Source organism: Globicephala melas, chromosome 8 (genome assembly GCF_963455315.2).
Source record: "Globicephala melas chromosome 8, mGloMel1.2, whole genome shotgun sequence".
NCBI lineage: Eukaryota > Metazoa > Chordata > Mammalia > Artiodactyla > Delphinidae > Globicephala > Globicephala melas.
In genome coordinates, this window is record NC_083321.1 from 7,826,998 (window position 1) to 7,842,756 (window position 15,759).

The 15,759-nt window shown below is 64.7% G+C and overlaps 1 protein-coding gene across 2 annotated transcripts; it reads right to left on the reverse strand.

Annotated features, from left to right (window-relative positions):
• Positions 1-837: 837 nt before the first annotated feature.
• CCDC88B (coiled-coil domain containing 88B) lies at positions 838-15,759 on the reverse strand. Of its 2 annotated transcripts, XM_030833745.3 has the most exons (26): positions 15,656-15,759; positions 15,403-15,514; positions 15,239-15,308; positions 15,103-15,161; positions 14,916-14,999; positions 14,697-14,840; positions 14,355-14,503; positions 14,105-14,186; positions 13,796-13,954; positions 13,108-13,254; positions 12,824-12,932; positions 12,510-12,646; positions 11,298-12,428; positions 8,039-8,166; positions 7,844-7,961; positions 6,989-7,084; positions 6,766-6,906; positions 6,127-6,383; positions 5,638-5,781; positions 5,243-5,429; positions 4,952-5,097; positions 4,623-4,721; positions 4,262-4,428; positions 2,389-2,595; positions 2,159-2,227; positions 838-1,481 (listed from the first exon to the last, which is right to left on the reverse strand). In XM_030833745.3, exons 2-26 carry the CDS (start codon positions 15,484-15,486, stop codon positions 1,426-1,428), a joined length of 4,170 nt encoding a protein of 1,389 aa, XP_030689605.2. In that variant the 5' UTR covers positions 15,487-15,514; positions 15,656-15,759; the 3' UTR covers positions 838-1,425. The 2 variants fall into 2 exon arrangements, with proteins under 2 accessions (XP_030689605.2, XP_060158996.1); XM_060303013.1 differs by lacking the exons at positions 838-1,481; positions 2,159-2,227; positions 4,262-4,428 and having other exon boundaries at positions 2,399-2,595.

The following is a 15,759-nucleotide window of genomic DNA, read 5'->3' on the forward strand; positions in this document are numbered from 1 at the left end:
CCTTGTGGTTCCCAAGCCTGGCACAAAGTAGACCTCAAAAGGGGTGTCAGAGCCACATAGGTGTGGCTTGCTCTCCCCATCAGGCCCAGCGCCTTGTCCCCCTCCCTGACAACTGACAGGGGCCACCAACAGGGTGGGGCAGCCAACAAAGCCCCCTGCCCTGAGGCCTGTAGGAGGGGCTTCCAGCTGCTCAACCCCACTGGAGGCCAGGGGGGTCCACTCCCATGCCACCAACCTCAGAAACTCAGGCTGAGAGAAGGAAGGCAGAGCGGTGGGTTATCCCCAAGGGGAGGGCTGTGGAAACCCTGTGAGTCAGGCTGCAATAGGTCACCCTGGGGAGGCTGGCCTGGCCACCCCTCCCAGCTCTCCCCACCCCCAGATTCAGGTTGCCTCACCTCAGCCGGGCAGCCCCACCCTACTCTGGGCGGCCCCAGGTGCCTTGACTCACGTCCTGCCGCCCAGGCTAATGGCCCCCTTCCCGGGCGTCATCCTAGAGGCCCTGGTCAGAGACCCCGGCGTCCTTCCCACCTCGTGTGTCCCTCCACAACAGCCCCCGACACCAGGCGACACCTCAAGGGCGGTAAATTCCCTGGCGAGGGGCTCAGCCCCAAAGGCATGGAGGAGAGAGGATGAGGAGGCAGGAAGAAATAAAAGGAGAGAAGAGGGTACAGGGGGCGGGCGCAGGCCCTCTGGGTACTTCTCCTGCCCCACACTCGGGAGCCCAGACCTCACCTTTCAAGCAAAGGCTGAGCCCAGACTCAGACCCTACCCGCTCTGCTGGCTACCCAGAACCTCTGCCCCCTCCCCCCACCACTGCGACATCCAGGCCAGCCCAGCGGGCCCCTCCCCTGAAGAAAGCCCCTTGCTGCCCCATGAAGGGCAAGGAGGCCAATGGCCACAGGCCTCTGACAGCAGAGAAGGATCCCAGGCCACATGTGTCCTGGCACCTAGTGGCTCCTAGATGCGGCTGGTAGACACAGGGCACAGATTCAGGTGGTTGCATCCCAGCTTTATTCTCGTGTCCCTCACATCCCAGCTAAGGCTCAGAGATGGGCCCAGGCCACAGTCCCCGGGAAATGGTCCTTGGCTCACCGTCTGGACCGGTCAGGGGGCTCTCTTGCCCACTCCTGCCTGCCTCCTTCAGCTGGGGGCTGTCCCGGAGACCACCTCCTCAGCAAGGGCCGCATGGCGGAGCCCCAGGCGGGAGCCGTTTGTGGGGGCCGGCCATCGGCCCTGTCCATAAAGTCATCCCAGCTCCAGCTCGGGGCCCCAGTGCAGGCTGTGGAGGATCTGGGGGCCCAGGCCTCCCTGTCCAAGGATTCGCCACAAGTGCCCTGCCTCCCCAGATTCTTGGGCTGCCTGGTGCCCCCGGTGAGACTCCAGAGTCGAGAAGACTCCACTCCCAAGCTCCCCATCCACGCAGTGTCACTGGCTGAGGGAAGGCGCGAGAGCCCGTTTCTCCGATTCCTGCACCTCGACGTCTGGAGGGAAAAGCTCAGCTCAGGCTCGCTCCCTCCGGGGACTCCCGGCTGCCCTGCCAGGCCTCAGACACGCCAGGCCTTCGCTTCGGCTGTTCCCTCTGCCGCCCGGTGCTCCTGATCTCACTCGCCCTGCTCTCCTGTCTTCCCAGAACACCATCACCTCCTAATATCCTAGGGCTGAGCTGCCCGGTATAGGACTGGGCGCGTGAGATGTGGCCGGTCTGCACTGCAATGTGCTTGGCTATAAAATACCGCTGGGCTTCAGACTTAGTGTGAAAAAAATAATACAAAATCCCTCATTAAGGACTTTTATACTGACTACACATTAAAATGATAATAGTTCAGGCATACTGAGTTAAGCAAAATATGTTATTAAAACTGATTTTACATGCCTCTTTCTACTTCTCCTGATGAGGCTACTGAGAAACTTTAAATTACACGTGGAGCTCACATCAGGTTTCTATTGGATGAGCCGTTGTAGATAATTATTATTTTTATGCACATTATTCGCTGTCTCCCACCTCCCCACACCAGAACGTTCCCTGCTGTATCCCCAGCTAGCACATCACCTGGCACGTCGTAAAGGTTCATTGTCAAATGAGTGAATGGGCGACTGAGGCCTGCCAGGGGCCCCAGGCAGGGCAATTACCTGCCCTCCTTCCCAGGCCCCCACTCACCCTCTCTGTTGGCATCTGCTTCGCGCTCCGCCAGGGTCTCGACAGAGCCATCCCATCCCACGCTAGGTCCTGGGGGGGCACAAGGCAGCCACTGGGCCATGAGGACCAACACAGAGGCAACAGGGCTTGTGGGGAGACACAGGAGACAGGAAGGAAGCCTCCTCCCCCATGGAGCTGGTGGGTCCACAGGGAACTGGGGGGCTAGTGGGAGGAGGGACCCTTTCCCTCACCTTTGCCATGGGAGCTGGGTGCCCCCAGCGGGCCTGGGCGCCGCTGTCGGAATCTCTGCCGCGGGGTGTCCCCGGGGCTGAATGACTCAGAGCTTCGCCCCACGGGAAATCTTGAGCTGAGTTTCCGACGCTGCCCACCTGCCAGGGTCTCATCCCGCAAGCACAGGGAGCTCTGGGCCCGGCGCACGGGTGCCGGTGAGGGGGACCCTGCAAGAGGCACAGGCAGGGAGGGTATCGGAGCAGTGCCAGGAGGGGCTGGGCAGAGTGGAGGGGCCAGCAGGGAGAAGCTGCACAGGGGCCACAGGGGACAGGCAGCTGCAGAGGTGAGGGCGGAAGGGGCCCAGGGTTGGGTGAGTGAAGGTGGTGACAGGAGGCTGGACCCTGTGCTGGTTCTGACACTAACTCACTGTGTGACCTTGGGCAAGATGCTTCCCCTCCCTGGGCCTCAGTTTTCTCATCTGCTGACAGGGATAAATGACTTCTCACTAAAGTCCCCTGCTGCTCCGAGGTCCTAGGTACCGCTGTGGTTGGGTCGGATGGCGTGGGTGGGTAGGATGGCGTGGGTGGGTAGGATGCCGTGATTGGGTTGGATGGCGTGGGTGGGTAGGATGGCGTGGGTGGGTAGGATGGCGTGGTTGGATAGGATGGCGTGGGTGGGTCGGATGGCGTGGGTGGGTAGGATGGCGTGGGTGGGTAGGATGGCGTGGGTGGGTAGGATGCCGTGATTGGGTCGGATGGCGTGGGTGGGTAGGATGGCGTGGGTGGGTAGGATGCCGTGGGTGGGTAGGATGGCGTGGGTGGGTAGGATGCCGTGATTGGGTTGGATGGCGTGGGTGGGTAGGATGGCGTGGGTGGGTAGGATGGCGTGGTTGGATAGGATGGCGTGGGTGGGTCGGATGGCGTGGGTGGGTAGGATGGCGTGGGTGGGTAGGATGGCGTGGGTGGGTAGGATGCCGTGGGTGGGTAGGATGGCGTGGGTGGGTAGGATGCCGTGATTGGGTTGGATGGCGTGGGTGGGTAGGATGGTGTGGGTGGGTAGGATGGCGTGGGTGGGTAGGATGCCGTGATTGGGTTGGATGGCGTGGGTGGGTAGGATGGCGTGGGTGGGTAGGATGCCGTGGGTGGGTAGGATGGCGTGGGTGGGTAGGATGCCGTGATTGGGTTGGATGGCGTGGGTGGGTAGGATGGTGTGGGTGGGTAGGATGGCGTGGGTGGGTAGGATGCCGTGATTGGGTTGGATGGCGTGGGTGGGTAGGATGGTGTGGGTGGGTAGGATGGTGTGGGTGGGTAGGATGGCGTGGGTGGGTAGGATGGCGTGGGTGGGTAGGATGCCGTGATTGGGTCGGATGGCGTGGGTGGGTAGGATGGCGTGGGTGGGTAGGATGCCGTGGGTGGGTAGGATGGCGTGGGTGGGTAGGATGCCGTGATTGGGTTGGATGGCATGGGTGGGTAGGATGGTGTGGGTGGGTAGGATGGCGTGGGTGGGTAGGATGGCGTGGTTGGATAGGATGGCGTGGGTGGGTCGGATGGCGTGGGTGGGTAGGATGGCGTGGGTGGGTAGGATGGCGTGGGTGGGTCGGATGGCGTGGGTGGGTAGGATGGCGTGGGTGGGTAGGATGGTGTGGGTGGGTAGGATGGCGTGGGTGGCAGCGCAGGCAGAAGGGAGGTGCCAGCCAAGAGGGACACAGCAGGGATGCAGGGCAAAGAGCTACTGGAACCATCTGGGGGAGTGGGGAGAGGTTGCAGCAGGGAAGACCAGCGGGGAGCATGTGTGCAAGCCACACAGGAAGACCAGAGGCATTGGCAAGCCCTGGGGGCGGGGGTAGGGGACATGGGGTAGGGACCATCTTGGTCACCTGACCCCCAGACCCACCTGTGCCATCTGCCTCCCTGCCCTCAGAGAGCTCCGTCTCCGGGGGGCCCCCTAGGCTCTCGGTGCTGCCAGCCCCATCGGCCCCCAGGCGCGGCCCCCCGTGGGGGCCCCCCTCCCGCCGGGGCCTCATCAGCCTCTTCACCTTGTCTGCCAGCCAGCTGCCCTTCCTGGAGGCAAGAGGGCACAAGAGGGGCTAAGGCCAGGGAGGAAGGAGGGACAAGAGGCCATGTCTGGGATGGCAAAGGCCAGGCAAACCGTCACTGGGGCCCAGACCTGGGCTGGGCCAGGGCTCGAAGGGCAGGGCAGGGCAGGGGCTAGGTAGGGACGATCCCAGGCCCACCAGGATGGAGTGGCCTCTCACTTGGTCCGGGGCAGGGGCCCAGGTTCCAGCACGCGGTACTGGTCCATGATCTTCTCCACCAGCTTCTGCTTCTCCCGGCGCAGGGCATTGAGCTGGTCCCTGGGAGGATGGGGAGGGAGGATGTGGGCTTGAGGCCTGGGCAGGAACACGGGGTACACCCTGGTACAACCCTGCCCGTTAACACAGCCTGACATACCCCAGGATGGGCTGATAAATGCCTGCTGCCCCGAGCCCCTGGGGGTCAGCCTCCCCCTTTTCCCAGGCCCTCCCAGGGCGTCTCCCCATAAACAACCCAAGGGGCAGCCACACCGGCCCCCACGGCCCCTCACAGGTACTCGCGCTGCTCGCGGTGCAGGTGGTCCCGGCTCTCCAGGCTGCGCTCCAGGAGCTCCCGGTTCTCCCGGCTCAGAGCCTGCACCTCGGCCAGCAGCTGCCGGTTCTCCTCTTCCTGGGCGCTCCGGAGCTCCGTCAACAGCTGTCAGGGGCAGGCGGCAGGACAAGCGGGGGTGCTTAACAGGGCTCAGGGCCGCCGCCTTCCACTCTCTCCACGCTCTTGCCAGCCCCCAACGGCCCCTCCAAGCCAACCTTCCTCCCCAGCCACCACCCACCCCTCACCACACCTCACACTGTGTGGCCAGCCGGCAGGCGCTCAGGTCCAACTGCTGGTTGGACTCTCGCAGTCGCAGGCTCTGCGCCTCCAGCTGTGCCCGCTCCAGCTCCAGCCTCGCCAGCCGGCCCCGCAGCTCCCCGCGTTCCCCCTGCAGCTCACCTCGCTCCTGGGACACCTCCGCCAGCAGCATCTGAGCTCTGCAGAGGCAAGGAGAGCTGCTCTCCAAGGGGACTTGCCCCACCCCCACCCCCGCAGGCCCCTCATGAGGGCCAGAGGAGCCTTGATGGGGAGAGGAGGCAAAGCAGGACCCCACGGGGAAAGCGACCAACTCACCACCATCCCACTTCACAGATGGGAACACTGAGAACTTGCCCGAGGGGCGAGGGGCTGTGCCAGGGCTGGTACCTGTCATGCTCACTCTGCAGTCTCCGGAGCTCCTCCTCCAGGCCCCGCTGCCGATGCCCGTCCTGCACCAGGCGTTCGCGCTCTGCCAGCAGGGCCACCTCCTGCGCCTCCACGTGGGCCCTCTGGGCCTGCAGCTGCTCGTGCCTGCAATGAACAAGGAGCTAAGAGGGCCGCAGGGACCGACGCCAGGGCGTGTAGGTAGCTGGACCGTCTGGACCTGTAAGTCCATCGTCTCCTGAGCATAAGCGCCGGGGCGAAGCCACAGGGCAGAACGCTGTGCCGGACGCCCACCACTCCCGACCGCCGATGAGCCCCGGGGTGAGCCCACCCCGGAAGTGCAGAGAGCCCAGCCGCACAAGAGGGCACAGCAATGGAGGTGGGTCCACTGGTGGCACTGCTGCCTTGGTGGCATCAGACCCACCCAGGGAATCTGCTCTGGGCAGGTAGGGGGTGCCCAGGAGAGGAGCTGGGAGTTTGGAGGAGGCTCACCGGCCCTGCAGCTCCCGGTGGGCCAGCTCCAGTGCCCGCATGTTGGCCTTGAGGTCGCGGTGCCGGGCCAGCAGCCCCTCTAGCTCAGCCTCCTGCCGCCGCTGCAGCTGTGCCAGGGCCTCGTGATCCCGAAGCAGGGCCTGCTGCTGCCCGCGGGTCTCCTCCTGGGAGCGCCGCGCCGCCTGCACCTCTTCCTCCAGCACCCCCAGCTTCCTGTGCAGCTCCTGGCCCTGCAGCTCCAGTACAGACTTCTCAGCCTAGGCCAGAGGAGGGAGCAGGGCCTGCTGGGTGACGTCCCAGGCCAGAAAGGGGGTAAGGGACGGGGGCAAAAGGCAGAGGGCGGGGCAGAGGAAAGGAGAGAGCGGTCTAGGGATCCGAAGGCAGAGGCAGCCGTGGAGGGGAGGGCAAGTGGCACAAGGCAGGGATGGCACAGATGGGGCTGGGGTCGGGGCAGGGCAAGCAGGAGGGACTAATGGCCGGCTGTGGCGGAGAGGGCTGGAGACGGGGTGAAATGGGCACTGACGCGGGGGCTAGAGGCAGGCAGAGGGGGTACGGGCAGGGGAAGTGGCAGGGTCAGGGGGAAGCGGCAGGAAGTGGGCAGTGATGGGGCAGGGGACAGGCACGCAGGCCGTCACCCACCTGCAGGCAGCTGCTCTGCTCCTGTGCCCGCTGACTCTGCAGCAGCAGCTCCTGGGCGCGCCCCCGCAGGCTCCCCAGCTGCCCCTCCAGGTGCTGCAGCTGCCCCTGCAGAGCCGCCTTCTCGGCGGCCAGCGTTGCGTTCTGCCCGGCAGGGAGGGGGTTAGCCAGTGCCAGGCCTCTGGGGCACACCCCCCAGCCCCGTGCCCACCATGGCGACACTCACGCTGCGCTCCACCTCAATGAGCCGCGCGCTCTGGGCCTCCGTGACCCTCTGCTCAGCCTGCTTCTCAGGCCCCTGTCCCACAGCACCCTGGCGCAGCTGCAAGGAGAGAGGGAGTGGCAGTGGCCTGGGCACAGCGCAGCGGACCCTTACCCCCTTTGGCAGTCCTCCCCCGTCACACTTCCCCCCACCGCCCAGCATCCCACAGCCCTGCCCTCCTTGCTCCGTCACTCTCCACCCTGCCCTTTGCACCTTCTCTCGGTTCTGCAGCAGAGCCCAGCCTCTGCCTGAGCTGTTGCTTCTGCACATCGTACTCCTCCTCTGGGCCCCAGTTTCAACACTGCTTTCTTCAGAAAACCTCCGCCAATCAATCCCACACCAGCCAGCTAAGCAGTCTGCTGGGGGCCCACGGGCTATGGTCGCCTGTGTTCTTGCCTCTGTCCCAGGTGGACAGTGGGCTCCCTAGGGCGGTGGCAACCAGGTATAGAGCCGTACCAGAGCGGCGCTGAGCCCGCACGCAACAGGGCTATCAGAAACGATTCCCAACTTAGGACGATAGTCGCTGAGCTCAGGAAGTGGTGGCGCCCACGCATGAGGGACACAGCAGGTGCCTCAGAGTAAAGCCGCCAGGCTCTGCCCATTTGAGGAATGGGGGAGACGAGGTCCGGGCAGAGCCGCCTGGCTCCCAGCACAGTGCTCCCTCCTACAGGCCCCCAATCGGGGCACAAGGCGAGCAACTGGCCAAGAGCGAGGGCCAAGACCGAGGGGGCGATACAAGCGCACGCGGCCCTGGCTGTCTGTGTGCAGGATGGAGGGAGGAGTGGGCCGAGGCCCCGGCAAGCAGGGCAGTGGCCTCACCTGGAACAGCTCCTCCTCCAGCTGCAGGGCCCTCGTTTTGAGTGCCAGCAGCGCCTCCTCCTTGCTGGTGGCCGCCACCTGCAGCTCAGCTTCCAGCCGCTGCTCCAGGCCCCGGTACCTGCCGGGAGAAGTGTTGGCTCCCAGCCCTCCCCAAGTCCTTGCCTGCCCCTCTCTGCCCCTCGGGCAACACCCCACCTTTGGTGCTGGACCTCCTGTTCCCGCAGAAATTCCTGGTGCTCCAGAGTCGCCCGTTCCAGCTCCCTCTGCAGATGCTCCAGCCGGGCCCCCAGCTCCTGGCCCCGTGCCGTGGCCTTCTCTAGCTCCTGAGGGCAGGTAGAGAAGCCTCAGGGCCAGAAGGGCAGGCCACCACCCTCACCCAGGCCTGAGAGTCAAGAGACCCAGCTTTCTGTCCTTGCTTTGTCACCCTGGGCAAATATCTTTAACCCTTTGGGGCTCTACTCCCCCATCTGTAAAATGGGAACAAGGCCTGCTCGCCTTGGAGAGTGGGTATGAAAGAGCTGGGGATTATAAACTGGGGATTATAAGCCTGAGGGAGGCCCCTGGGCCAGGAGTCAGAGGCACTCGCTGGGCAAACGTCTTCACCTCTCTGAGCCCATGGTTCCTCGCGTGCCCAGCGACAGCTGGATTCACCCTACGTTCTGAGGCCACACGGGCCATGTGAGGGCAAGAAGGGCTCGGAGGAGGCGGGTCTGGACAGGACCCTCAGCCACAGGAGGGTGGCCACGGAGGGCAGGAACTTGGTGAAGGCCAGGCCTAACCGCAGTGGGAGCTGGGACGGGGAGGGCCAGGACGCCGCTGACCACGCAGCCTGTGGCGGTTGGGCCGTACCACTGCGGAAGTGGATGGGAGACCCACTCTGGCCTGTGGGCCCCGCAAGGTAGGGCAAACCATTCTGAGGTACGGGGGGGTGGGGGCCCTGGCAGGATGAAACCCTGGGGAAGGCCCGACCATGACAGCCGCCCGCCAAATCCTGCCCTTGGAAATGGGGTCTACCAACCCTTACTCTGATCTCCCTGGCTTAACAACCCCACCCGGACCACCGCTCAGGGTCACTGCACTTCTAGACACCCTTGGCCACGGCCTCTCATTGAAAAACTAAGAGTCCCATGAGTCCCTGCTGCCTGCAGCCAGCAGCCACAAGAGCCCCAGGGCGGAGAATAGGAAGAACAGTGGTGCCCAGGAAGACCTGCATCTTGGGCCAGACCCCTGCCCTGCCCCCTGCAGGCTCCAGCCACAGCCGTCAATGCCCCAGCCACCGTGCCTCCTGCCCTCCCCCTAGCCAGGAGGCCCACCTGGACAACCCCCTTGGCCCCTGGTTCCCTGACCTCCCTCCCCTGGCCAGCCACCCCGGCCTGTACCACACCCAGTTATCACCAGGAACTGCTCCACCAGGAAATCTCACAAAATTCCCCTTTGTCCTCAGCCTCTTCCACCCTCTTGGTCCTCAGAGCCGGCTCCTCCAGCCGGCCAGCCCTACCCCTACCTTCACTGCCCACCTGCTGGCACTCCCTCTCCATGGATTAAGCCCATACTGAGTGCCAGGCACTGCCGCAAGCTCTCTACATTCATTACCTTACAGGATCCTGTGACACAGGTATTGTTTTTATTCTGGTTTCAGGTAAAGAAACTGAGACTCCGAGAGGTTAAGTAACTGGCCCCAAGCCACACAGCTGAGGAGGGGATCTGAGATATAATCCAGGTCCGTCTGACAGCATCTCTCCATCACCTCCTACAAAGTGGACCCCAGAGACAACCTCTTGGCCTTACCCTCTCACCCACACCTCCAATTCTCACACTCCCCAGGCCAAGCCAACAGCCTGTTCCTCACTCCTCTCCATCAGGAGGCATCTCGGAGCAAATAACTTATCCTCTCCGGATCTCAGTGCCCTCCTCTGTGCAACAGGGAAGAAACTGGAAACTGCTCAGCCAGAACATTTGGGTCCTCGTCCGCAGCACACCTTCCCCTCAGCACTGTGCCCCACTGGCCTGAACACCCATCCCATTGCCTTGTGGTCTCCTCTGCTTCCCCTGAGGGGCCTTCAGACCCACAGACCTGACCACTCTGCTCACTTTAAACCCTCCAGTGACTCCTCGTTGCCCTCATGAAAACAGCTGCAACTCCTCCCTTTACTCATAAGGAAGACGAAGCCCTGCCCTACAGGAAACCTGCTTAGTGAAGTCTTAGTCTCACCTCCCTCCACCCCCCGCCTCACACTCCACCCCTACAAACTCGGGCCTGTACCTCCTCCTGGCTCACTGCCGTTCTCTCTCCTCCTCCAGGAAGCCTTCCCTGACGTGCTCCAGCCTGAGTCCAGTGTGCCTCCTGGACCCCCACGGCTCCCCGCACGGTCCTGTCTCCACCCCAGACTGTGAGTGAGCGTCTCCCGAAGGACACATGCACTGGCTGCCTGGTACAGGGCCTGGTGCCAAGGAGATGCCCGCAGACATGCTTGACTGAATGAATAGAGGGGTTTCCAGGTCTTCTCTCTCCTCCACCCCCCATCCCAGCTCCAGCCAGCCTCACCTGCCACCTTTTTTTTTTTTGGCCGCACCACGCGGCTTGCAGAATCTTAGTTCCCCGACCAGGGATTGAACCTGTGCCCCTGCAGTGGAAGCGTGGAGTCCTAACCACTGGACTGCCAGGGAATTCCCTCACCTGCCACCTTGACCACTGGCACTGCCTCCTATGGCCCCAGGTTCCCCTGTACACCAAGGTGACCCTCCCCAAACGCATCCTCACACAGGTCTGCCCGCACCCTTTGGTGAATTTCCCCGCCTGGGGACGGAGTACCAACACCTACAACGCTGGTCCCATGTACTTCTCCACCTTCCCCCACATCTCCTGGGCCCCTGAGCATCTCTAATGCCTTCAAGTCTTTGCACATGCTTTCCCTCTGGATGAAACATCCTTCCCCGCTTAGCAAAATCTCGATCTTTCCTTAGAACCCTCCCCGAAGCCTCCTTGCCCCGACCCTGGCATCAGCTCCCCTTCCCGTGGGGCTCCCGAAGCACTTTGCCTGTAACAACCAACGTATCTTGAGCCTTTGCCCAGCATGAACTAGGCTCTTCATGCCATTATCTCCCTTGGTCTTCCAAAGACCCGCGGAGGCAGCTACGAAGAGCACCCCCATTTCACAGAGGGAGGCACCGGGGCAGAGCTGAGCAAAGCGACACAGTCAGAGAGCCAGGATTTGCACCCAGGCCATCTAGCTCCATGCCCGCCTGCTACAGCCACCCCAACAAAGGCAGGGGACATCTGCCCCTCTCCCAAGCCAGGCATGCCTTTGGGAGCCAGGAGGGGACTTCGCCTTTCTATTTCCGGCCCCAGCTCAGTGCTGGGCACTCAGCGGCTGCTGATGGAGTTAATAACCCAAAACCCCAGCAACTGGCCTGGAACCCTGCTTCCTGACCCTGGCTACGAGCCCCGACATACCTCCTGGAGGGCCTGCCTCTCCCGGCGCTCCCTCTCGGCCTCCTCCAGGTGCCGGCGGCTCTCGCTCTGCAGCACCTGCAACTGCTCCTCGGCCGCCTCGGCCCGGGCCCGCAGCCTGGGCGCCTCTCGCTCCCACTGCCTCCGCTCGCGGCCCGTCGCTGCCAGCACCTCCGCCAGCGCCCCGCGCTCCCGCGACGCAGCCTCCAGCTCCTGGCCGGCGGCCTCCACCGCCTCCCGCAGCCGGGCCAGCTCCCGGGCCTGGGCCTCCACCTCCCGGTGGGCCTCGGCCTCTGCCCTCCGTGCCTGAGCCAGCTCCTCGGAGAGGCGGGCGGCCTCCGTGCCTCGGGCCTCCAGCCTCCAGGCCTGGGCCTCCAGCTCAGCTCGAAGAGCCTCAGCCTCTCTCCTCAGCCGTGCCATCTCCTCCTTGAGGGCCTCCTGCTCTGGGACACCACCGGACAGGATCTCCCCTGGGATCCTCCCCTCCCAGGTCTGGGCCTCAGGAGCTCCCTCCAGCTTCTGCTGTGGTTTTTGTTGGGCTGGGTCCCCGACCATCCTCTCCAACTTCTGTTCATGCTCTCTGGCCTCTGCTCGCCCCTTGGGTAGGTCCAGCCTCTGGTCTAGGGTCTCCTCCAACTGCCCACAGAGGCTGGGCTCCGAGAGTCCAGGTTTGCTCTCAGGGTCCTCCTGTCTCAGCCCCAAGGCTTCAGGCACCGACTCTCCAGTCTCTCCTCCCGGCGACAGCTGGGCCTCAATTTTGATATCTGGACCCTGAGGTGGGGCCACAGCGGCAGGGGTCTGGAGGGAGGCTCCAAGGCCAGCCTTCTGCAGGGACTCCTGTGCCCCTACAGCGGGGCCTGACTTCTGGGCCATCGTGCCTACAGGCACTGTGACAGCCGCCTGGAGGGGCCTCTCCACCACCTTTGGGTCCAAATCAGATGCCTGAGGACACTCAGCTAACCCCTCGAGGGCTGAATCTGATGCCAGGGGAGCCGGGTCCAAAGCCTGGGGGCCTTCATCCCCTGCCTGACTAGCCAAGCCCTGGGGGCCATGGTCTGAGGCCAGCCGAGTCTGGGGAGCTGAGTCTGGCTCTGCAATCACGGAGTCCTCGCTCGGCTCCTCCAGCAGGGGGTGCTGAGGGCACATGAGAGGGATGGTCAAACCCAGAGGAGGATGCCAGGAAGGACGTGCTGATGCTTGGGGGAGGGGACTCACCTGGCCACCCGGCTGCCCCTGCAGCGCCCGGAGCAGGCCTCGAAGCTCCCGATTCTCCCGCTCCAGGGTCCGCAGCCGCCCAGCCTCTGCCTCCCTCACTTCTTCATGCAGAGAGGGAGCCGCTCCTGGCAGGGGCGCTGGGGTGTGGGAGATGAGGTCAGGATCCCTCTGCTCCCTTACGGCTCCTCACCCACACCCACCACCCCCCCGACACCCCCGGGGGAAGGGGATGAAATCAGAAGCTGTCCCTACTAAGGTGCAGGAAAACACAGGCAGCCTCCCACCCACAGCCCCTCCACTGGGGTCCCACTCACCCTCCCCAGGAGAGCCTGGGGCTGGCTCCAGGCTCCGCTGAAGCTCCAACTCCAGCTCCACGTTCTCCTCTGCCAGCTGGTCCACCTGATGCCGCAGAGAGCTCAGCTCCTGGAGGGGAGAGCAGGGTCAGACAAGCCCTCCCCGCCAGGGCCAGGCCAAGCGTGTGGGCTGGAGGGTCACGAGGGGAAACAAGGAGTAGGAGTCACAGGCATCACCAAGGAACCCTGGGGACCACTGGGGTCACAGCTCACTGTGTGACCAGGGCTCCCCCTGGGAATCTCACCGCATGGGCCTCGCCCAGCCGGGTCCGCAGCAGCAGGTTCTCCCGCTGGGTCTCATGCAGCCGAGCACAGCGCTCCTGAGAGGCGTCCAGCTGCTCCTCCAGCAGCGCCTTCGAGGCTTCCAGAGCCCCGGAGAGCGCCCGCTCCTCCTGGTGGGGGAGCAGAGAGAGATGGTGGTGCGATGCCCCCAGCACTCCGGGGCCACAGACCCTGGCTCCCCTCCCCCATCTGACTCTGCACCCCTGTTGCTCTCCAGGCCCCGCCTCTCCCCTCCATCTGCCCCTCCCCCTCCAAGGTTTCTTCAGGTACCACTTCCCTAGCACCTGTCCCCGCCCTTCTCCTATGTAGGCTCTGCCCCTTCTCCCCAGGAACTGCCTTCCAAGGTCCTTCTAAGCCCCACGTAGCCCCGTTGCTGGGTGCTCTCTCCAGACACTGCCTCCCCTACAACTGGCCCCACCTTCCTCTCCAGCTACCCTTACCTACAGCCTCCACCTCTCCCCTCCATCTGCCCCATCCTCCAGAGGGCCTGTCCCCAGACACCACCTGACCGCGTTCTCCTAGCGGTGACTATTCCCTCCATTGGGCCTGACCTATCCCTTGGCCCAAATTCGCTCCTCTCGAGGCCCACCCTGTCCCCGGCAGGCCGCGCCCCCCATGCCCCGCCCCCTGCAGCCTCGTCGCCCCCCTCACCTCCAGCTGGCCCTTGCAGGCCTCTGCTGCCTGCAGCCGCTCCCGGCAGCGTCGCAGTTCCTCCTGCAGGCGGGGCAGGCGTCCGGCCCGCTCCCGCAGCGCCTCCGCCTCCTCGCGGTACAGCTCGGCCCGCTTGGCCTGTCCCGACAGCGCCTGGGCCTGGGCCAGACGGTGCGGAGCTAGGAAGGGCCACCCGCTGGCCAGAGGGTTGAGGACGGGAAGGAGCCGGGTTGGGGGAGGCAGTAGGCTGGGGAAGGTGCGGGGGGCGGGTTAGGGAATGCGGCCATGTTTGGGGGCACCTGAGCGCACCTCCTGGCGGAGCCTTCGAATTTCGGCCTCCAAGCCCTGCACCTCCACCTGGGAATCTAGCAGCAGCTCGGCTTTCTCCTCCCTGGAGGGAAGGGACGCAGGAGGGGTCTGGGGACCTGCACCCTCCAGCCCTTGCTAGGCCTGAACCCCATCCGGACCACACCCAGACCTAAGCTGCGCTCCCTGCCCGCCACCCCCCACCTCCACCACCCCCTACCCCCGCCAGGTCCTTCCCAGCCAGCGCGCTCACAGCTCCTGCCGGACGCGCCGCAGTTGGGCCTTGGTGTTGGCCAGCTGCAGGGCCAGGTGGTGTGAGGCGCCCTCCGGGGGAGTCCTGGCAGGAGCCTCAGGCAGCGAGGGGGCCGCCAGCTGCCGCTCCAGCAGCAACTCAGCCAGCCGCTGGGGGACGTCAAAGGTCAGGAGTCAGGAGTGACCCGCCCCAAGAGCCCCACATCTGCCCCCAAGCACCACAAGACGCATGTGACTGTTGCAGCGCTCCACCCCCACCCACACCTCCGGCACGCGGCTGGGTGCCCGGCTGGGTCCCCGTGGCCCTCCTCCTCCTCCTCCTCCTCCACCGGCCGCCTCGTACCTGGGCCCCCACGTCCCGCTCCCGAGCCAGCCTCAACAGTGTCCCCACCAGGCTCCGGGACAGCATTTCCAGCTCCGGAGGCGCCAGCTCCCCAGGCTCGGGCCCAGCCAGCGCCAGCACCAAGCCGGCCCCGGGCTGGGTCACCTGGAGGCACAGGGAGAGCAGGTCAGCCAAGGAAGTAGGGGGCAGGGTGTCCCAGACGGCCGACCAAACTTGTACCTCCTGGATGGCAGCAGCCAGCTCACTCTGGACCTCCAGGCTGAGGCCCTGGATGTGCCGGATGAACAGCTCCCGGTGCTCACACTGCAGGGGGAGCAGGGCGACGAGGAGGGGACAGTGAGGCTCACACCGGCGTCTCCCACCTCTGCGGCCAAAGCCAGACCCTGCCCTTCCCTGCCCCACTTACCTGCACTGATGCCCCCAGCAGTAGCCTAAGGATGCCTTCCAGCTCCTCCACCGCCTCCTCTGCAGGGCACAAGCCACAAGGGGTTAACCGGCAGGGATAGGGGGAAGAAGCAGGAAGGGGTGGTGGGAGAGAGCACCTGAGAAGGGGTCAAACCCCAGCGCCTGGAGGTCTGGGGGTGGAGACAGGATCAGCAGCTGCAGCTCCTCCTGCAGCAGACGGCAGATGGGGTGGGAGATGTGAGAAGGGCCTTCCCGCAGGCAGGGGGCTCCCAGGCTCAGCCTCCCCCTCCTGACCCCTCACCTGGTAGAAGTCCCTCAGCCGGCCCCACAGGCGGTTCAGGTTCCACACCCGCCAGGCTGCGGGCCCATCGTGGCCCCTGATCATTTGAGGGCCGCCTCGGGAACTGGGGGCACTGTGGGCACAGGGGACGATAGGTGGGAGGGGTGACTGAGGACCCACCTCCCCTAAACCAGGCTCTTCCCACCAGGCTGCCCGGCCCCCCTCCCCTCAAGCCCCTCCACAGCTGCCCCGAGGCCCCCTCTGGTGCCCTTACATGACGCCCAGCACCCGGAGGAGCAGCGCCCCGTCGCTGAGGCGTAAGAACCTCGTCTCCGGACAAAGAGGCCCCTCTCCTTCCTCCTCCTCTTCCCCCTCCGG